At 35.0% G+C, this 23,649-nt stretch overlaps 1 protein-coding gene across 1 annotated transcript in view; it reads left to right on the top strand.

The window, feature by feature from the left end:
- The window catches only part of PTPRQ (protein tyrosine phosphatase receptor type Q), a 336,616-nt gene extending 313,308 nt beyond the window's left edge, over positions 1–23,308 (top strand). Inside the window, 7 exon segments of the mRNA XM_056798554.1 lie at positions 12–88; positions 4,354–4,488; positions 4,662–4,787; positions 7,393–7,541; positions 16,672–16,807; positions 21,268–21,391; positions 21,646–23,308. Coding sequence (XP_056654532.1) covers positions 12–88; positions 4,354–4,488; positions 4,662–4,787; positions 7,393–7,541; positions 16,672–16,807; positions 21,268–21,391; positions 21,646–21,683 — 785 coding nt within the window. The 3' untranslated portion in view covers positions 21,684–23,308.
- The last annotated feature ends 341 nt before the right edge of the window (positions 23,309–23,649 follow it).

Raw genomic sequence — 23,649 nt, forward strand, 5'->3', positions numbered from 1 at the left:
ATTTTTTATAGATAATAACAACAGAGTAAAACTAATAGCAGATGCCAGTGTACCAGGATCTGATTACATCAATGCCAGCTATGTGTCTGTAAGTTACTCTGTGTGTTGTTTCTAGGACTGTATCTACATTCTTATGCCAATTTCTTTCTTTTTATTTTTATTTAGAATATTTTCCATGGTTATGTGATTCATAATCCCTCTCCCCCACTCTCTTCTCCCCCTCCCAAAGCCAACAAGCAGTTCCACTGGGTTATACATGTATCATTGTTCAAAACATATTTCAAACATTGTTCAAAACATAAGTTATTAATATTTGCAGTAGCGCAATCCTTGAACATCAAAACCCTAATCATATCCTTATCATACTACATGGTCAATCATATATTTTCTAATGCATTTCTGCTCCCACAGTTCTTTCTCAGGATGTGGATAGCATTTTTCTCACAAGTTCCTCTAGATTGTCCCGGATCATTGCATTGCTGCTAGGAGAGAAGTCCATTACATTTGATTGTGCCACAGTGTATCAGTCTCTGTGTACATTGTTCTCCTGGTTCTACTCCTCTCACTCTGCATCAATTCCTGGAGGTTGTTCCAGTCTCCATGGAATTCCTCCACTTTATTATTCCTTTGAGCACAATAGTATTCCATCACCAACATATACCACAATTTGTTCAGCCATTCCCCATTTGAAGGGCATCCCCTCATTTTCCAATTTTTGGCCACCACAAAGAGCATAGCAATGAATATTTTTGTACAAGTCTTTTTCCTTATTATCTCTTTGGGGTACAAACCCAGCAGTGATATGGCTGGATGAAAGGGCAGGCATTAAAGCCCTTTGCCAATGCCAATTTATTTTAAGCAACAGATTAATGGAAACTTCTAGTGATTTTCATGTTGCAAAATTATATAGTTTGTAAATTAATGTTTACTTTGTAAAACAATGTAACATGTACCTAGGATTTAGGACAGCTAGGTGGCACAGTGGATCAGGTGTCATGCTGGGAATCAGGAAACCTCATCTTCCTGAGTTTGATTCTGACCTCAGATACTTCCTAGCTGTGTGACCCTGGACAAGTCATTTAATCCTATTTGCCTCAGTTTCCTCATCTGCAAATGAACTAGAAAAGGAAATGGCAAATCATTCTAGTATCTTTGTCAAGAAAATGCTAAATGGGGTCATAAAGAGCCATACTGATCCTATAGCCTATATTTGATTTTCCTGCAAGATATAATAACATGAAATATTGAACAGATAGCATTGGTCAATAAGAACTGGATTCAAGTCCTGTCTTTGACAGATGCTGACTGTGGGACCCTGGGCAGCATGCCAGGCTTCTCTCTAACACCACAAGGTGAAAAAGGCTGATGATCTACAATAATAGTGGCAGTTTTTTCATGGGAAAGTGGGATGTATATTTCCCTGTGCCAAGGGGATCAATTGTCCAGCCAAAGTCCAACATAAATGCTTATATACAGGAAGAATTTGAGTATCGGGTCATATTTCCCATTGACTTGTTCTGTGGTCGGGTCATTATTGTTCAGTTGTACTCTTTGTGACCTCATCTTGGGTCCTCTTGGCAAAGATACTGGAGTAGATTGCCATTCCCTTCTCCTCATTTTATAGATGAGGAAACTGAGGCCAACAGGGTTAAATGATTTGCACAGAATTACACAGCTAGGGAATATCTGAGTCAAAAATTGAACTCAGGAAAAGTAGTCTGAGAGACAGAGACAGAGACAAAGAGAGACAGAGAGAGTGATTTCATTAAATATTTACTGAACCAGGCACTGAGCAAATTCCTGAGGAGAGACAAACAGGCAAGTATACCAATCCCCTTTATCAAGGAATGTACTTTCTATTAGGGGAAGACAACATAATGAAGGGAACATCCTCATATCTTTTCAAGAACTGCCCACCACACACACACACACACACACACACACACACACACACATCATACTTGACATAGATCTTTCGACTCTCCACTTAAACACATTAGTATCTCATTATTTGATGAAACAATCATAAAAGAAGTTGACCCAAATGTTTCTGATTTCCAGAACTAGCTAGCAAACTATACTACTACTCTTTAGGACCACTTGAAGCAGAAATTATCCATTAACTGGTTTCCTCTCTAAAACCTCTAAATATCAACAATGTAGGCATAATTTTTTAGGCTGCTATTTAGAATAATCGGATTCACCACATGGACCCTGACAAACCCTAGCATCAGCTTTCCCAGGAACATTTCCCTTTTTATTACACACTCTTGAATTCTATGGGGCATTTTATGAAGATATATCCCTAAAGGAATAGTTTAAATATGCAAAATACATAAAATAAATCTAGCCAAAGAAATTTACAAAATCTACCTGACTGAAATTGATGGCTGCTCCTTCCCATAGTTGAAGATATAATACAACATATTATGACAACTACATAGGTGAAAATTTTCCATACCTCCAAATTCACATGGAAAGCCCCAGAAAGGTCATAGTCATGATTCTTCACTGCAGGCTATGGCACTTTTTGAAGAGTTATAATTGTTACTTCTCTCTTTTATGCGTTGAAACTAGTATCTGCCCTCTGAATCTTTTATACAATGACTAATCCCTCTATAATAAGACTTTTTATTTTAAAGCTTATTTATCTATTTATAATTTATTTTTAACATTTTAAAAAATCTTGAATTCTAAATTCTCTCCCTCTTTCCCACCCCTCCTCCAACCCATTGAAAAGGTAAACAATATTACATCAATTTTAGTTGTAAAATCATATAAAACCCATTTTCCTATTTGCCATATCACACACAACACAGAAAGAAAATGAGAAAATTATATTTCAGTTTTCACACAATTCATCAGTTCTTCCTCTCTGAGGGCAAATACCATTTTTTCTGGAATTGTCTTGGATCATTGTCTGATTAGAGTAGCCAAGTCTTTCACAGTTGATCATCATTACCTCATTGTTATTAACGTGTTCAATGATCTCCAAGTTCTTCTCACTTTGTTTTGCACTAGTTCATATAGGTCTTATCATGTTGTTGTTTTTTTTTCTGAAACCATTACCCTTCTCATTTCTTATAGTACAATAGGTTTCCATTACAATCATATGTCATAGATTGTTTGCGATGTTTCAAATGATGAGCAATCCCTCTTTTAACAAGGCTTCCTAACCTTTTTTATGCCATGGATCCCGTTAGAAATCAGGTGAGACTAATTGATTCCTTCTCTGAAAAATGTTTTTGAATGCAAAAGATAAAATACAAGGACTTACAAAGGAAATCAATGATATTGAAATAAAGCTTTCAAATGTCCTCATTCTTAATGTGAGCACTCCAGTAAATAAATTAAAATTCCATTGTTTGGTTAGATAAGAAATTTTGGAAAATGTGAATTGACTGAAAAATCTGTATTTGTATAAAAAACTTAATAAACATCTCATCTATGCCTTCAAGATAAGAATGAGAATTGGGCCTGTGATTTCTAAGACCTCTGAATGCCAGGAATCATCTTAGATGAAGCAATTCCTTCTACCACTGCATGATGATACCTTCTCTGCAATATATAATCTTAGAGAGTTGCTCAGAGAACCAAGAAGTTAAATTACTTTTGCTCAGAGTAATATAGTCAAGGTTTAATGTTAAAGGCAAGACTTGAACCCAAGTTTTGCTAATTCCAAAGCCAGCTCTCTAGCTATTATATATGCCATGCTGCTTTCATCCAAGTTATTAACAAAAATGGTGGATAGCACTCTGAAACACAATTCTAGAGAATCCCCACCTGGTTAGTACAGATAAATTAGTGACTATTCTTTGATTAAGTGGTTCTCCCAATTCCAAAACATCTATTACAATATGATCTTACATTGTTCTATCCTGTATTCCAGGAAATGAGAAGCTTGGTTTAAATCCAGGTATATACTATGCTGATGGCATTCCACATTGAAGTTAGTCTGGAATGACCTATTCTTGAGGCACTCATGTTATCTCTGTTATCTCTTAGTGATGGTTACTCCTAAGTGCATTCTGATCATCCATCATTAAGTTATGTATTATAAATATAATTTTAAAATATGTCATTAAGTATATAAATTATATTTAAATAGTTAAACATATGTATGTATAGCCTATTCCTTACATCATTTTCTTGTACTAAGAAATTTTAGGTAACTAAGTTATATTTATATGTAAGTTATATTTAGCCAGAAGTTATATTTATAGTTATAGTTATATTTAGCCAGAAGAGATAACCAGGCTCTAGTAATTGTATAAAGACTTCTGGCGAACAAAAGTAATAGAGCTCTTTCTGACGATGGATGAAATAAATATTCATTTCTTCTTATTATTCTAGGGTTACCTATGTCCAAATGAATTTATTGCTACCCAAGGACCGTTACCTGGAACAGTAGGGGATTTCTGGCGAATGGTCTGGGAAACCAGAGCAAAAACTTTAGTGATGCTAACACAGTGTTTTGAAAAAGGACGCGTGAGTTACTTGAAAATGATTTCATAAAATGTGTATTTTATAATTGTATTATTTGTGGGAATTGTTTTTCTAAGAATATTTTAGTGCTTTAATAGTGATAAGACATTTGATTTAATCAGAGGTCATTATGAGAGATTATTATTCTCTTGACTTTTTATTTTTTCTCATTGCAGATCCGATGCCATCAATATTGGCCAGAAGACAACAAACCAGTGACTGTTTTTGGAGATATAGTGATTACCAAAGTATTAGAAGACATTCAAATTGATTGGACCATCAGAGATCTGAAAATTGAAAGGGTAAAATAATAAGGAAAAGTTATTAAAGTTGGGAAATGGGGGGGAAACTTTGGAGAAAAATGCATGTTTACATCCATAACTAGTCATTTGACCTTTAATCCAACTTGATGAGCATTCACTAAGTACCTAACATGTTCCAGGACTGTTCTCAAGGCTAGAGGCACCAAAATGAAATAGGGTTGCTCTCAAGATTACTTTCTATTGGTAAAAACAACATGTAGTTTATGTAGGAAATTAGATGTCTATTTCATACAGAATGATTTCTGATGAAGAGGGCATTAGTAATCAGAGGAATCCAGATAGGCTTCCTGTAGTCACTGACATTCAAGCTAAAACCTGAAAAAATGAAGGAATTCTAAGAAATTCAGGTGAAGAGAGAATATCCTAGTCATTAACACAGAGACATGAGTTAGTACTTGTTGCCTGGATTACAATAAACCCTTATGTTTAATTCTGTATTGAGTAGATGAAATGATAGTAAATTCCTATACGTACAAACGCAAGCTTCAGAGATTCAATGTTGTGAGTGTGATGAACTTGAATTCAGGAAGTCCTGGAATGAAATCTCCCTTTCTACAGGAGTTATATGACTCAGGACAATTTTTCTGAGCCTCAAGCAATAATTTAAAATTATAAATTATAGAAAGCTTGTGACCTATATTGGTTGAGGGAGTTACCACAGTTAACATTTTTTAAAAATTGTAAAACTCAGAGTCTTGTTTAAGCATTAAAACATGGTAGAAAAAAACTGATTTCTTTGTTCTGTTTATTTCCTATTTCTAGGATATATGATTGGGCATGGGAGTGGGGCATGATTACTCCTTCAATTGACAGAGATTATGACCCGTTGTACATCAGCAGACAATATTCTAGAGTTGTTACAACCTAATCTGTTTTTCACTACAGAACAGAAATTTGAAGGCAAAAGCTATTTCTGTTTTCTCTTCCTCTCTCTACTGGCCAACATAGTCCTGAGCACATAGTACATGCTTAATCAATGTTCTTAAACTTAATTCCCCAAGGTACTCCCTTTTGCAATTAGCCTTAATGAATAAAGCAAATGGTTCTTAGACTTTGTAACTTGACAGGACTGTGCCAGAGTTTATCCACAGATAGATGAGCTTTAGAACCCAACATCATCTCCCCATCACCATTAAGTGTCTAAAGAGGATTTCAGTGTAGGATCTATATACTAAAGTAATCGAATCAAATTAAGCATGCCAGTTTCACTCTACTCTAGTCTACCATATCTAGGCATCTTCCTTGCGGCCACTCCTTGGTCTTTGATATATCAGAGCCCTTTAGGGAAAATAAAAGACAGAAAAGGAATGGGGAGAGCAAAGGCATGCCTGGAAGGGAACATCCCAAGGCACAGGACAATGGAAGCATAATTGCTGTAGAGAAAATGAGGAAGGGATATTTATGGCAGCGAGGAAATGGGTAGTAGAGCCCTTTATCAAAGTAGAAGTGGAAGAAAAAAAGTAGGAAGATTAAAAAATGTATTAGATTTAGGGAGAAAATGGTCCTTAGAGATATCTAGTGAAACCAACCCTTTTATCTTATATACAAAGAAATAGGGACCTGCGTAGGTTGCTATAATTTTCAAAGAGAGATATTCAGAGAATCTAGAGTTTTATATTTCAAAATGGTCCCATTCCTGAGTTTGTGTTCATATTTATATACCTATATAATATGCATATATTTTATCATCAATATTTATATCTATGTCTGTCTATATCTGATTCAATGTTTAAGCATGGCATAATTGGATAGAGAACTGGTCACAAAGCCAGGAAGACTTAGGTTCAAGTCTGGTCTCTGACACATGCTAACTGTATGACTCACAGCAAGTCAATTAGCTTCTCAATTTTCAAGGTATATCTCTAATACTGCTTTTTAAACCCTTACCTTCCATCTTAGAATCAATACTGTGTATTGGTTCCAAAGCAGAATAGTGGTAAGGGTTAGGCAATGGGGGTTAAGTGACTTGCCCATGGTCACACAGCTAGGAAGTGGTTGAGGTCAGATTTGAACCTAGGGACCCTCCAATCTCCTAGTCTGGCTCTCAATCCACTGACCACCTCGTTACTTCCTCAAATAGTATAAAATTACAGTGAATATGCCTCTCTGTATTCTTAGAGGAAATTTCTTCACTTGGGATTTCCATAAGCTAATCAAATCATAAGTATAATCTTTATCCATCTCTATCATTTATATCTATGTTCAAAGCTCTGCATATTCTCAAGCCATTTGTATATAATTTGCTTACATTTTTGGTGTAAAATTGCTTTTGCTAAATCTAACTTTGTGAACACAAATCCAGAATTCTATTATAATAGTAATAAAGTTGAATGAAAGTGCTATGGAAACGACTATTTGTAGACATCCTTATCAGTCTCTTGCTTTATTAAAAGCAGAGTTTACTATATTGGTGTTGAGTCTTTTATAAAATGAAATATTTGTCATACTGATAGACTCACATAGAAACTAAACGAATTCTTTCCATAGCGTCACTTACAAAATGCTTTTAGATTTGCTATTTCCATTCTTTGTGACTAAACTAAGACAACTTTTATGACACTTCTTTAATCTGACTTGATTCCAGCATGGGGATTGTATGACAGTGCGACAGTGTAATTTTACTGCCTGGCCTGAACATGGAGTTCCTGAAAATAGTGCACCATTAATTCATTTTGTGAAGTTAATTCGAGCAAGCAGAGCTCATGACACCACACCAATGGTTGTTCATTGCAGGTAGGTTTTAAATATAGTCAAATGGACTTTGAAATTTTAATAATCAAAGAATGAAGATATTATGTTTGGAATTCTGGGCTTTGAGTCAAGAAAACAAATGTTTAAGTCTTTCTTTTGAAGCTTTGTGGTTTAAATGACTTCCTAAAAAGTTCCTAAAACACTTCCTATCTGCTTGGTCATAAACAGATTGCTGTCTAGATTAGGAAAAGGAATTCCCACACATGGAGTCCTCCATGATAACAGAATTAAAAATCCTACTCTTATGAATACAAAAATGCTTTTTGCTCACATTGATACCTTATTTTCATTATCCTGAAAATAATTAACCATATTACAGAATTTTCATTTATATTCAAAAGAGCCAACAAATTGAAAATACTTGGTAAACCTTGAATGCTATACAACTAGCAGTTACTAAGACTACTACTATTTATTACTGCTACCACTACTGCTACAGAAGAGCCCTTCCTCTTTTAAAAATTCTCTATAATAGTGAACTCACAGATCCAATCCCTAATCCTCATTGAAAAATCATTCTTCTCCTTCCTTTGCTTGTGGTCAGATAGAAATATTACCTAGACAAGGAATTACCTTTCCCAATTTATGTTCTGTAGATTATTTTTTAGGTTGGTAAAATGGCTTCTTTCTGTAAGGGAATAAAAGTATTGGACTACGAGTCCATTTTTGTAGATTCATGGCAAACATCTTCAGTCCAAGCCTAGTAGCAGACAAGAGGAGGAGAATGAAATGTAGTTCAACTCATTACCTCGTATTTGTGGTTTCTTCCATCAAGTCTCTACAACTTAAAAAGTTTTTCATTGTATGTAATATGTTGATAGAGAGGCTTTGGTACAATAACATTTATTAGAATCATTGATCTTAAGGGGATTTTTGTTTGTTCTCCTTTTTTTGTGAATCAGTGTGATGTCTTGGTGATCTTGAGGAACAGATGGGTCCATACTAATGATGTAGATATGGTACAGATAGACGTTATTTGTTGGGCTCTCCAGGACAGTCTGACTTTCCTATTTGTATAATGAGGATTTGTCATCTGCCTGTCCAGTAAAGATCCTTAGTTTCTAATGTATCATTAAACCCATCATGCCACACCTTGCTAGAAATTCAGTAGGTGCAAACTATTTAAAGCCTGTAGTGATGTTTTAAATAGCTTCTGAGGTTTCCTTGCCTAGGCTGCATTGATCACTATGTCCATGTTCCTTGGGGATAATACTTCCCTAAGGGATGGTGGTAATGACTTGATGGCTATAGTTATATGGATGATGCTTTGACAATGATAATAATGAGGCTTCCTATGAACTCCCATGGTATTCATCAATCTTTCCCTAGTCTCAGCAAATGTAAACTAACTCTAAATTGAAGTCCAGAGAGGTGAAATGGAGATATTGATTATATTACAGGTTTTACCTGTCAGAATAGGTATCAATAGAAGAATTTTCAAATATTTTTCAACAAGAGATAATTATCTCCTTTGGACACAAAATATAATAGTCTTTCGATGATTTTTGTCAATACATAGTGATTTCCCTACCCCTCTTCTGCCTTAGAACAACAAAAAAAAAAACACAGTATTGGTTCTAAGGCAGAAGGTAAGGGTTTAAAAAAGGGGGGGGGCAGCTAGGTGACTCCGTGGATTGAGAGCCAGGCCCAGAGATGGGAGGTCCTGGGGTCAAATATGGATTCAGATATTTTCTAGCTGTGTGACCCTGGGCAAGTCACTTAACCCCCATTGCTCAGCCCTTACCACTCTTCTGCCTTAGAGCCAATACACAGTATTGATTCTAAGATGGAAAGTAAGGATTAAAAAAAAAAAAAGTTATTTCCCGGTGGAGTGTAGTCTTGTCCTCTTCATATCACTCATATCAGTCTTCTTGATATACTGCAACTTTCTAGAATTATTGAATTTTACTACATAAATTATGCTTCCATCGTATCAGAATATAAGCTCATAGAAGGCAAGATTTTAGTCTTTGTCTTTGTATATGCAGTGTCTGTGAGAGTGCCTTGTTTGTAGTAAATGTTAATAAATGCTTACTGACTTGAACCTGTCAAATTAGATATGTCATTGTATAAGAATAGAAAGCCTGTGATACTCCATTATAATTAATTACATTTAAAATAATTTAAGTTTCTTGAGATTATTACATTATGAACTACTATATTTCTGTAATTTGTTTTGTTAAACTCCAGTGTAAAGCTTGATATTAGTATGTAGTAGAAAACCTAGTAATGTTTAAAGCTGTCCAAAACTTGAAGAAATTGACTGTGGAAGCAGTTAATTCTCATCTCCTCTACTTAGGAAATAAATTATTCTTTATTAGTCAAGATCACATCCATAATAAAAGATTCTTATTGGAGGAGGAGGAAGGGAAGAAGAGGAAGAGGAGGAAAAGGGGGAGGAGGAGAAAAAGGAAGAAAAGGAAGAGGAAGAAAATAATGATCTTAAGCTTATTAAGGAATTTGTCATAATATGAATCACAGGGCAATTAAACTGAAAAGCAAGGAATGGATTTGATGATTTAGAGGATGTTCAGTATATAAGGTATAACACCAGTTTTACACCAGTTTTGATAACATCGTCAGCAGAGATTACATCAGATGTTCTTAACATGAAATCCAGGGAGATTTTAGGGGGTCTATAACTTGAATAGAAAAAAGGTATATTTTTATATCCTCTAACTTTTGCCAGATTGCCAAAGAAGAACATAACAGAACCCCTGCTTTAGATAGTATTCTTGTTTCTTTAAGAGGCAATGAAATCTTGAATCATGCTAATTCAGCTGTAATTTTATGAGAGTCCTTAACAAGCCTGACTAAGGGTAGTTCTGGAAAGATTGTTGCTTTTGATAGCTAAATGGGAACAAAGAAAAGGGACCCAGAGTTTGTAGATTCTGAAAGAAGTGAATGTAACCTTTACCATAAAAAAAAAAATGAAAAGACTTCTTGAGAAAAATAATGATGGATTTCTGGAGTTAACTGCTGGTAAAATTGTTTCTGGAATTTGGGAGTGGTCCATGGTTGTATCCATAGTTTAAAATGATTTTGGAAGCAATTTCTCTCATAGCAGATGTATTGATAGCACAGTGATTAAAGTGTCAGGCCTGGAGTCAAGAATACTCATCTTTGTTAGTTCAAACCTGGCCTCAGACACTTCCTAGCTGTGTGACATTGCACAAATCATTTTACTCTGTTTGCCTCAGTCTCTTCATCTGTAAAATGAGCTGGAAAGGGCAAACAAATAGCTCTAGTATATCTGCCAAGAAAATCCTCCACAGGATCACAGAGAGTTTGACATGGCTGAAACAACTGAACAACAATAATTTATTTCTGCTTTATTGTTTTGCATCACTAAGAGATAGTATATGCAATGATGTTATTATTTTTGCCTAGGATATAGGGATATATGTACATATATACAACTAAAATCAGGAAAACCTGAAGCCAAATCCAACCTTAGTACTGATTTGAGGATCATTGTTAATTTTTAATTGGATAATGCTTAATCATGCCTTTAGGTAGATTCTTCTTATTTTAAGGAAAGCCCCATTTATTCCTCTGCTTTCTGGTATTTTTAATAGGAACAAGTGTTGTATTTTGTCAAAAGATTTTCTCTTTTGAGATAATGTTTTTATTTTTATTGTTCATGTTATTGATATGATTAATTATGCTGATAGTTTTCCTAATGTTGAATTGACTCTGCTTTCTTGGTTTAAATCCCACCTAGTCATAGTAAATGATCTTTATGTTATATTAATATAATCTCCTTATTAGTATTTTATTAAATTTTTCATCAATGTTCATTAGGAAAATTGGTTTATAGTTTTGTTTCTCTGTTTAGGCTCTTCCTGGTTTATATATCAGCCCATTTTTGTGTACTAAAAAGAATTTGGTAGGACTCCTTTGCATATTTTTTGAAAGAGGTTATTTAGTATTGGAATTAATTGTTATTTACTATTTGGTAGAATTTACTTGTGAATCCACCTGATGCTGGTGATTATTTCTTGGGGATCTTGCTGAAGTTTTTTTTCAATTTCTTTTTCTAAGATAGATTTAGTTAAGTATTCCATGTCCTTTTTTTGTTAATTTAGGCAATTTATATTTTTGTAAATATTCATTCATTCATTTTAGATTGTTAGATTTATTGGCATATATTTGGGGAAATAACTCCTGATAATAGCTTTTATATTATTGGTGGTATTCCAAGTGTTAGATTTTTCATGCTATAGTTTCTAAAACTAGTTTTGGGAATCTATAAATTTTCAGTTCTTCCAAGATGCTATGGTCTAAGGAAAGATGTGGTCGCTCCTCTCCTGGTCTGTATTCTGGTTTTTGAGGGACCACAAGCATTCTATTTTGTCTTGGAACTGTGACCAGTTAATGCTCCTCCTCACTCTGGGACTGTGACCTATGTATGAGCAATATGACAGAGTCCTGCTCCCTGTAATAGCAAAGGGTCCCCTGTAGTCTCCTTCTGAACAATTGTTCAGATGTCTGTGGTCTGAGAGTTCCAGAAGCTGCCTCTACTTTTGGCTCAGTCACCCCTAGGTCTGTGGATGACTTGTTGGGCCCAATCTGCACTGGTGCAGCCCAAATTCCTGTCACTCCAGTGAGAGAGACTTTTCCTACTGACATTCTAAATTGTCTTTGGATAGAAAATTCTTTCACCTCATCCTTTAGTTGGTTCTGCCACTTCAGAATTCACTTTGAGGAGTTATTTTAATGTTGTTTGGAGGGGAATTTGGGAAAGCTCAGGTGAGTGCCCTGCTTTACTCTACCATCTTGACTCTGAAACATTTCCCCCCTTTAGTCCTAGAATTTGCTCAATATAATATTTTAATTCCTATTTTTAGGCACAGAGATTGGTAGAAAAAGGCAGAGAAACTGGGTTTCTTTAGGTAATAGTAGAGTAAGTACTTATTGAGGAAAGAATAAACTTTAACCTCAACTGTATAGATCTCTGAATTTTCCATCAACCGATAGACTTTCAGTGATTGAAGTTACAGAGATCACAGCTGGATAAATAAGGAATTGGTACTTTGGTAATACAAACAACAGAGAGAAATTCTCTTAAATCCTTTCACATCAGGTCACTATTTCCAAATATGCTATTCAATGTATGATTTGTACAATAAAAGCAGGAAATTCCATTGGTTATTCACTTAGAGTTATTCACCTTATTGTAGAATTTGTGGTCAGAAGCCTGTATCTCTGTATAATAGCTACATTCAGGGAAAGAACATTAATTGATATAAGATCATTTCATTTAAATTAGAAGAAAACTAGCCATAAGAATCAATATAGTAATAATTTTGGAAATATCTGGGGAGGAAGCACTAAGACAAATTAATGTTTATAAGATCTTTCCATTTCCTGTATCATCACCTTTATCAAGACTGTAATTCTTTCTTAAGCCTAGACCATTGAAATAAATCATATACCATGCTGAAATATCCCCTGAGTTTTCTCATATGCTATTCTAGAATAGTTCAATATTAAAATTCCCTCAGTAGAGTCTCTTTCTTTTGATAAATATGGCCAAATGTACAAATGGGGCTTACTGTGCATGAAATGACATATCAAAAAAAGCTAAATGATCAAGTAAGATTTTCATTAATTTGTGCTTATAATAAAGTATACTGTCATATAGCTCTTATACTTTTCAACGTGTTTTCTTCATATTGGTTGTGTAAGGGACATAGTGGGGAGTTATCATCTGCAATTTTCAAATAAAAAAAACTGAGGTCAATAGATCTTGGATGTATTTCTGAATGACATATAGCTCATAATATCTTTGAGCCAGTTAATATACCCAGGTCTTTTTTTATTACAAACCACTGCTATTTCCTCTATATGATGCTGCCTGTAATTAATCACCTTCAATGGGATGCTATAGCTATAAAATAGAGCAAGATAATATTGACCATGATCCAAGAAGCACCTTCTTCCCTGAATAGTATTAGAGATTCATTGACCAATTTGTACTTAAAAATTGTTTTTCTAGACTCTACATTGGATCATTATCCTTTTCCTTTCATTTGTCTTGTTGATATCCTAAAATACTTTCAAATCAGGTCAATATTTCCAAGTTTACTATTCAATTTTTGTTATGTACAAAAAAAGTACTAAACTTCATTGATTATTCAATTAATCATTGTTCATGTCATCAAAGAGGATGCTTTGCTTGGCTTGTCTTTCCATTTTATGATTTTTGCCTCCTTTGCCTCTCTTCCTACATGTTGATATCCAACACAGTTTTGGAAATTACCATTTGGTCATGTAGGAATTTGCAAATAATTATCATGCCTTTCATTGATGTCTTTGTTCACAACAGTAAATACTTATTCAGTGTTTATTATAGATGAGGAGAGGCAACATGGTAGAATGGTTAAAGGGTATGCCTTGGTGTCAAGAAAATTTGATTGCATGTCTGGCCACTGATACTTACTCTGGGCAAGGCCCTTGACCATTAACTTCTTAATGTTGAGACTTTTGGATAAGAATATGAGTTGAAGCAGAGTTGTAGCAGTGGAAGGATATTGCATATTAGATGTAATCACAGGTCCAGGATCCTTTTCTCTAACATCTTCACACATATGCATATCCATGCCCATGCACTTTAAGGGACCTGTATTTGTGGTCTAAACCCATTTTTCCTTGGAAAATGAAACTTCTGCCACTCTATCACTCATAATCTTGTAGAGTTAACTGGAACTTGGAGAAATTAATTCAGATAGCCATTATGTGTCAGAGACAGAACCTAAATCCAGGTCTAACTGACTCTAAGTCCATCCCTTTACCTGTTCTACCATACTGTTTTTCTTTGTTCAAATACATGTCAGCTCATTTTAAACTGGCTCAGGAGTCAAAAGACCAGGGGTAAAATTCTGCCTCCACTATTTACTACCTCTAAAGACCATAGGCAAATCACTTGTCCTAGACCTCAGTTTCTTAAGTGTAAAATAAGCAGGATGGGCAAGATAACTTCTGATGTCCCTTACTGACATGGATTTGTTGTTGCTGTTGTTCAGCCATTTTTCAGTCATATGCAACTCTTTATAACCCCATTTGGTGTTTTCTTGGCAAAGATTCTGGACAGGTTTGCCAATTTCTTCCCATTTTACAGTTGAGGAAACTGATAAAAATGGGATTAAATGACTTGTCCAGAGTCACACAACTTGGAAGTATGTGAAGCCAGATTTGAACTCAGGAAGATAAGTCTTCCTGCCTCCTGGTCCAGTTCTCTATCCATTTGGCCATCTAGTTGTCCAGGATGCATTTTCTCTTGCCAAGATCAGAGGAATAAAAAGATTTAAAAAAGGCATTGTTCCTAAGAAGCTTACAATATAAGTAGCAAACTAAATTCTCTCTGCCATTTAGATAGAGGTAGACATATATGTATATGTACTCATGCTATTTTTTCAACTAATCAAATATTGTCGATGGTATTTGCCTTGGCAGTGTAAACATTCAGAATGCGTGTTTTAAGGTAAAAAGACAGTGGTCATTTCTGCCTGCCCCTTGGCCCATAGTGACAGGTCATATAAAAAAAGCATGTGGTTTTTGTGGCAAGTTTTTTTTTTAGCCACATAATTTCCACAGACTACACCCTTGTTTTATACCATGACAACCTTCTAACAACAACACATGCCCTGGAGGCTTCGGCACTAGATAATTGTGATTCCCTTTTTGCCACTGACAGTTTGGGCTTCATGCTTGATCCCTGGAATGAGCCGCTTAGATCATGTTACCCCTGGCTTGCTTGGCCAGCACTGAGAGCCGCTCAAATCAGGGAGAGATTGTAAAATGGCTTCTGGGGGTGGGGGGGGGACTTAAAAAAACCAGTGATGGCAAATTGCCTCCTGGGGCTCCTCCACATTGTATTGATGCTCCTTATTTTCATGAGGACAAACTCACAGCTAACCCAACCTCTTCATTTAGGGGCTCTTTGTTTAGTAGACAGTCCTTTTCCAGTTCTTAAGGTATGCATCGCCATTTACCCTAGTGATAGTAACTGTTGTTTATTAAGTAGTTTGAGATTTACATGCATTATCTCATTTGAAGTCATTAATAACCACATTGAGAACTGAAGGAATCCTCAAAGACTTCATCTAGTCCAAATCCCTTAAATAAAAAAAAAGGAAAATGAGACCCAATGAAGATAAGGGACTTATCCAAGGTCATTACGAAATGTTTTATGGAAAAGCCAAAGCCAAGTTCTCTGCCTTCAAAGTAGGGATTCTTAACATTTGTTTATTAATGGAGCCTTTGGGCAATCTGGCAAAGCTTATGGGTCCCTAGTTAGAATCATGTTTTTCAATGCATAAAAATAATAAACATAACAAAGGAAACCAATTATATTATAATGCAGTTCTCAAAATTAAAAAAAAAATGTCATGGACTCCATTTTTTTAATTAGCATACTTTCCACTATAATGCTGCCCTAGAAGTGATTTTATGATCCACAAAAATGGTGACTCAGTGGTTAGAGTGCTGAGTCTGGAGTCAGAAAGACTCATCTTCATGAGTTCAAATCTGACCTCAGACACTTCCTAGCTGTGTGACCCTGAGCAAGTCATTTAACTCCCATTTCCTGGCCCTTACTGCTCTCCTCCTTTGGAACCAATATTTAGTATCAATTCTAAGGAGAAGGTAAAGGTTTTAAAAAAGAGAAGGATGAACAACTGTGAACCAAACTCCGTGCTAAACACTATAATGAAGCTGTTTTATATTTGAAATGATTGATATTTCTCTTAGTAACAGATTTTCTCTTCCTCTTTGTCATTATCAAAGATCATTTCATAGAATTATAGATTCAGAGCTGAACCCTGTTGTCATGTTTGACTCTTCATGACCACATTTGGGATTTTCTTGGCTAAGATACTGGAGTTTTTTGGCATTTCCTTCTCTCACTCATTTTCCAATGAGGAAACTGGGGCAAAAAGGTTTAAGTGACTTGTCCAACAGTTACGTCTGAGGCCATGTTTGAATTTAGTTCTTCCTCACTCCAAGCCCACCACTCAATCCAATATGGTACTCTTTCCATTTGCACAACAGGATGATATTTACGCTATTGTGGAAATTACTCAGAATCTGCTATCTGTTTCCTTCATAGCGCTGGAGTAGGAAGAACTGGAGTTTTTATTGCTCTGGACCACTTAACACAACATATAAACGACCATGATTTTGTGGACATCTATGGACTTGTAGCAGAATTGAGAAGTGAGAGAATGTGTATGGTGCAGAACCTGGTAAGACAAAAAACTACCAAGAGTCCTCTGAACTCACCCCCCACTTTGTGCATGAAAAACCATCATTCACATGAAGTGCTGATGTCCCTTTAATATTTTTGAGCACATGAAGTCTGCAAAAGAGATAATTGGAATTAAATTTCTGAGGCATCTAGGTGGTGTGATGAATGAAGTGCTAGTAGACCTGTATTCAGATAAATCTGGGTTCAAATCCAATCTCAAATCCATATTGGATAACTTATAATGTGTTATAGATGTGGGACTCTGGGCATTTCACTTGAAGTTCTCTTTGCCTCAGTTTCCTCAACTGTAAAATGGGGATAACAACAATACCTACTTCTCAGAGTGTTGTGAGGACACATATGAAGCACTGTATAAAAAAATCTGGTTCCCCTCCCTTCCTCCTTATAAAAGATGGCACTTAGGTTTTGTTGATTCTGAAAGTTTACAAAATTTTACTATTTCTATTTTCACAAAAATATAATTTTGACACAAATAAATGATTGGCCTTGGACAACTGGAAGGCTAATTGTCTCGCTGCCAGATTTGCCACCCCCTCTCTTTCAGAATAATTCTATACATAGAAGGAAAGAAGGAGGAAGTAAAATTCATCAATTCATTTTCCTATTCAATACTGATTAATTTTTTCTTTTATTTGATACAAACCTATGATTTCACTGGTTTTTGGAACTCCCTGAAAAGTCCTTCTACCAACAAACATTGGTAATTTCACAATTTAGAGTCACTGTGGTTAAGAAACCTGAACAACGTCACACAGACAGTCTCTATTAAAGGTAGAACTCAATGCTGAGTGTCCCTAATGCCTCTGATGCCATTTCTCTAACCACTAAGCAATACTCCTTTTCAAAAAACATGGAAAATAAGAACCAAGACTGGCTTGAGGAAATTCTCCCTATATGTCAATTGTTGGTAGAATTTTGGACACAATGATAGTTGATATTACTCACAATAGAATATACACATATGTATCAAAGTATATATGTGCAATATATACATAAAGATAATACATGTACACATATGTGCACGTGTGTACATGTATACACTCACATATATTCACATGTATACAAGAATAATTGACATTATATGGCAAATTAAGTCTCTTCCTGATTTCTGGTTCAAAATTGAAATAATAGAAACAAAATCTATTATGTAGAAAGAACCTTTTTCCATTTGAATATTTTCTTTACTTCATTCAATTATCTGGAAATGTGATGGAACATATATATTACCAACATGAGAAGATATTTTTGCATATATGAAGAAGAAATGATACTTCATTTCAATATTTCAATTTCATAATCATTCATAGATTTATTTACATATTTATATTTTAGAAAGCCAGACTAAATTTGTAATTTCACTGGTATAGAAAACTCCAAGATTAAAAAAAAATAGGTTCTAGGGGGTACTGGATGGCTCAGTGGATTGATAGTCAGGCCTAGAGATGGGAAGTCCTGGGTTTAAATCTGGCCTCAGATTCTTCCTAGCTGTGTGACCCTGGACAAGTCACTTAACCCCCATTGCCTAGCCCTTACTACTCTTCTGCCTTGGAACCAATACACAGTATTGATTATAAGAAAGTAGGTATGGGTTTTCTGGGGGGGAAAAAAGGTTTTCTCTACCAATGCAGGTGGGTACCTTCACTGAAATTTATAATTCTAGAGAGTTGACAAGAGAACTGAAGTATTAAAGGACTTGCTCAAGGTTACACAGCCATTATATGACCAGGGCAAGATTTGAACCCAGGCCTTCATGGCTCTGTGGACAGCTGTCTATACCCTATTCCATGACTGTCTCTTTACATACACATGGGCACAGAATGCAATATATAAGAAAAATACATTCTATATGCATATGTAGAAAATCACAAGACTCTCATCCCTTTCCATTCATGTGCGTTCATACATTATAAATCTGATGTCACCATAACAGTGATTTATACCATCACATGAAACAACCTTATTAGGAAAAATGAGCTTCATGGCATTTTCCCTAACATTCTAATAACAATTTTATTCAACAAACATTTGTTACGTGGCTACTATGTGCTGTGGCAGGCATTGTGCTGGGCATACAAAGCTGAAAAGGGAAACAATCCCTCCTTCCCTCAAGGAGCTTTGAGTTCTTTAGTGCCTTTTTCTCGTTGTCAAGAAGAAACAGAGCTACCATCAAATGTCTCTAACTACTCTAGGCTTGTGGATACTGTTGGTTCCTGTGGCCCTCTGCTTTCACCCAGTGCGATGCTATCATGATTAGCCTCTGTGGATGGATTGGACAGCATGGGCACCAAAAGCACTATTCTACTGGACATGGCATGGTGCCTTGACTTCAGGACTCCCTTCTCCACCCATGTTTAGAGGCACATTGACAACCTCAATAATAATAACTCAAGAAATGTATTTTATTTGTATAGTATTTGTGCTGATTTTAGAAATGACAAAATTGAAACTCAGAAATATTCAGTATGTAACCCAATGCCAGATAACCAATAATTATCAGATTCAAGACTTGAATACAGGTCTTTCTTGATTCCAAGCTTTCTTTCTACTGCCCCATGCTACCTTCTCCAAGATAGTCCCCCAGACTCAGAAGAACCTTGCAGAAAATAGGCTTATTCTTAACTCTAACTGAAAATTCAGAACAGCACTGAAAGAGTTTTCCTTCCAGATCCCATATGTGGAAGAAGACCCTTGAAGTTTTTGTACAATTATTGGAATTATAGCTATTATATTTTCCTCATCAATATTCTCTACACAGAGATAGGTGGTATACTGAATGGAGCACTAGACCTAGAGTTAGGTAGACTTAACAACAAATCTGTCCCAGTTAAGGAATCATTATAACAATTCTCAGCCTCGACTCATGCACCTGGAAAATGGGAAAAATAATTGCACCTAATCTCAGGATAGTTGTATGGATCAGCTGAGATAATGATGTAAAGTGCTTTCCAAACCTTAAAGTGCTTTATAAATGTTAGCTCTTATTATTATCATAGAAATCATTATATATTGAACTGTTTTACAAACCTTAAATTGTTATATATTTGTTGTTGTTATTATGGTTGTGATTATTTATGAATTTTATTTATGAATTTTATAACTTTAAAGTGCTATATAAATTACCTATTATTCTAATTATTATTATTTATTAGACTGTTTCATAACCTTAAAGTACTAAATAAAAGTTAGCTATTATTATTTATTAAGCTGCTTATTATAGGGCTATATAAATATTTAAAATTATTATTATTCTGATTATCATTATATATGAAACTGTTTTGTAAACCTTAAAGTATTTTATAATATGTTATTACTATAATTATTATGGTTATGATTATGAAGCTGTTTCTATAAGTTTAGAGTACTATGAGATTTAGCTATTACTATTCTAATTATCATTATCTATTAAACTGTTAAAACTGTAAAGTGTTCTATAAATGTTAATTATAATCATCATTATGGTTATCATTATTCATTAAACTGTTGTAAGCCTAAAACTATATAAGCCTTAAAGTATTGTAGAAATATTAGCTATTATTATTTATTATGCCTAAATTGCCAATCCATACCTGTGGAAGGCATTTCTACATGGATGAAATCAGAGATCTGCACTCTAAGAATTAACCAAGGAGCTACTACAGCAACCGTGTTGTATCATGCCATGCCTATTTACAAATTGTGGCAGCCATTGTTTTTCCCTCTCCAATCAGAAGAAGAGTTGATGGGGCTGAAGACAGCCATCAGATCAAGTGTAACTAGAAAGTATAGAGACTCCCTATTTAACAAACAGACAAGACTTGATGCACCCAACTAAGTGCTGTCCTACAAAATGATTTCCTTGGGAGGCTGAATACTTACTACATGGTGCTTCAGTTGGGAACAATATTCTTTACTACCTTCAAGGCTATTTTGAGTATCCTACTATGTTAGTGTTATATTTAATTATTCATGAATAATTCTCAAATGTTTGAAATAAGGTAGTCCAAGTGTCCAAGTGGCCGACAACTCTTAAATCCAACTTGGAATCCAGGATGAATCCATAGGTGTAGGCACAGATGTAAAGGCTTAAATATTTTTAAAATGTGTGTCTGTGTATTGCCCCTTGGAAAGGTTTTTGACACCTCCAACTCCAGCTTTTCAAAGGTGAAAATGACTTTGCATTTATTTTGTGTACATTTGATGTTTCTTTACATTTTTAAACTCCTGTTAAGTATGTATTCTAAGACAGAAGAGCAACAAGGGCTAAGTAATTGCGGTTAAGTGACCTGTGTTTTCTGTAGCAGGCACTTTGTTAAATGTTAGGAGACCCTTTCTTTTAAATGTAATATAATCTTCCCCCCAAAATTGCCTGTTTGTTTTCTGCCCTTGTTGTTCCATATTATTCCTCAAAATAAGTCTTCAAAACTAGTTTTACTCACTTTGCATTTCTTTTCTGTCCAGGCACAATATATTTTTTTACACCAATGCATTTTGGATCTTTTGTCAAGTAAGGGAAGTCATCAGCCCATCTGTTTTGTGAATTATTCAGCCCTTCAGAAGATGGACTCTTTGGATGCCATGGAAGGTAAACAGAGACAGGTTGTACCCAACTCATTTTCTCCCCGATCCCCTAACCCAGCAGGTGCATTATTTAAACAGTGAGCATACTTTGACAAGTATTTAGGTGGCTGGTCAATGTAAACACACATCCCTCTCTTCCCCTGTAACTCAAGTCAGAGTAGGGCCATTTATGGATGTTACATCTTCCACTGAAATTCTTGAAATTGCACAGATTTAACTACGATTGCTCTCTTGTAACCTATCCTTTTATGTTCGTAGGTGATGTTGAGCTTGAATGGGAAGAAACCACCATGTAAATATTCTAACAAAAGATTACATCTGGAGGATTTTTTCACACCCCAGGGGCCAAATGTATTCCCCTACTAACCTGAATTAAAATTTGCAATGTTAAAAAAGCCCTTTTTCTGACTATGCCTCAAAAATGTAATAATTATTTTATGAAAATGTCTAGGCAACATTTCCTTCAATTTTTTTAAATTTTGCACAGAATTATGTAATCTGCTTTTAAAACAAATGTGCCCTTTGAGACATCCCAGAGTATCTTGAAGATCAACACATTTTTTAAATGAGCCAAATATAATGTGAAGTTATCATCCCCTTAGCATGAATACTTCACTGTGAGTTCTCCCTGATTTTGAGTCCGTGCTGTAAATGTTGATGCAGTGGTGGCCTCCTGGCCTCCTGGGTGTTGACATTTCTTGTGGATTACTTCCAGAACTGTCATGATGATCTCTGCCTCAATGTATGTTCCTGGGTTTTGAATCTTCTATTTTATGAGTGCTGGGATATCAACTCATGATCCTGAACAGCTGAACAGTCACCCCCTGACATTGCAGAAATTATTCAGCTTTTATAAAACACAAAGTAGCTCTTCAGGGACACTTAGAGCTATTTAAGCTACTTTGTGATCTCAAGTTTAAAAAAAAATAGAAGGAAACAAAGAAGTGAAGAGAAAAAGTGGTTCTTTGATGTCTGTAAAGTAACAATGCATCCCACAAACTGGACAACTTCTGTAAATGTTCCATCAGAAATATTTTGTTCTATTTTTAAAGTACAATGTAGAGTCAGTTTGTCTGAGTGTTGTATCTTGGAATATATCTATCTGATAATGATATATATTTTGAAGGATTCTTGTACCTGTTAATACTAATTTAAAAAAAAAAAGAATAACTGTAGTGTGATTCGAACTTGTAAACTAATGGTGTAGATTAAGTAGTCTATTGTACTAATGTGGTGCCAACAGGGTCTTAAGATCAGTTTGAACAACATGGTCCTTATTTCAGTTTCTACTATCGATTCTTTGGGGGCTGTTCAATGTCATACCCGGAAATGAAGAACTGGAACCCAACAGCAATTCATAAAGAGATCTGGAAAGAAAAAGCTTTGTCTTTATGTCCTTAGTTAATTAGGAAATGAAAAAACAAAGGCAATGATTAGATTTTGAACTTCATCATGGTGTTACTATGCATATATTTCTTGTAAGTATTTAAAGTAAATAGTATCAACTTGTCTAAACTCCTGGTGGTCAGAGATCTAATAGTAATTAAATATTTTTGGTTGCCCTATTGGTATAATTCTTGATACAGATGAAAGCCCAATGAAAGAAGGTTGATACTGTAGTATTATGGTAAGACCCAAAATATTTTTTAAAATGTTAATACAACTATTATTGATTTCACATGTGCTTTAATATATAATATATATAACTATTTGATGACTAATAAATATATTTTGTGATTTGCAACCAGAAGTTTAAATTTTCTCTTTCTCTATAAATATAGTTAGTTTCATATAAGATAGGAAACTATAATTGGTCCATTGTTTTTCCCAAGACTAAATCAATTAATGTGACATATGAAATCGCAAAACCTGGAATTCATGATGCAAAAAAAAAAAATTGATTCATCTTTATCCAAGAGAGGCAAAGTAGCATGACCTAGTTGTTGTGGGAGAAGGCCAGCCTTGACCTAGCTAGGTGTAAATAGTTGTCTTTGGAATGAATGCTGGATGAGTGGCTCTAAGCAAGTTACTTAATGTCTTAATGCACCCAGGAAAGTGTAAGACTTTAAGTTATTGTAGTATTGCATTGTATATGGTACTTATCTTTTTTTGTGAGGCTGGGGGGGGGGGGGTCTGGTGTCACAGAACCCTTTGGCAATCCATAGAAGCCTAAGTAACCTCTTTACAAAATAATGATTGCAAATGCCTAAAATCAAATACAGAGGACTATAAAGAAAACCAGTTACTTTGAAATGCAATTAA

This window comes from Monodelphis domestica, chromosome 5 (genome assembly GCF_027887165.1).
Source record: "Monodelphis domestica isolate mMonDom1 chromosome 5, mMonDom1.pri, whole genome shotgun sequence".
Taxonomy (NCBI): domain Eukaryota; kingdom Metazoa; phylum Chordata; class Mammalia; order Didelphimorphia; family Didelphidae; genus Monodelphis; species Monodelphis domestica.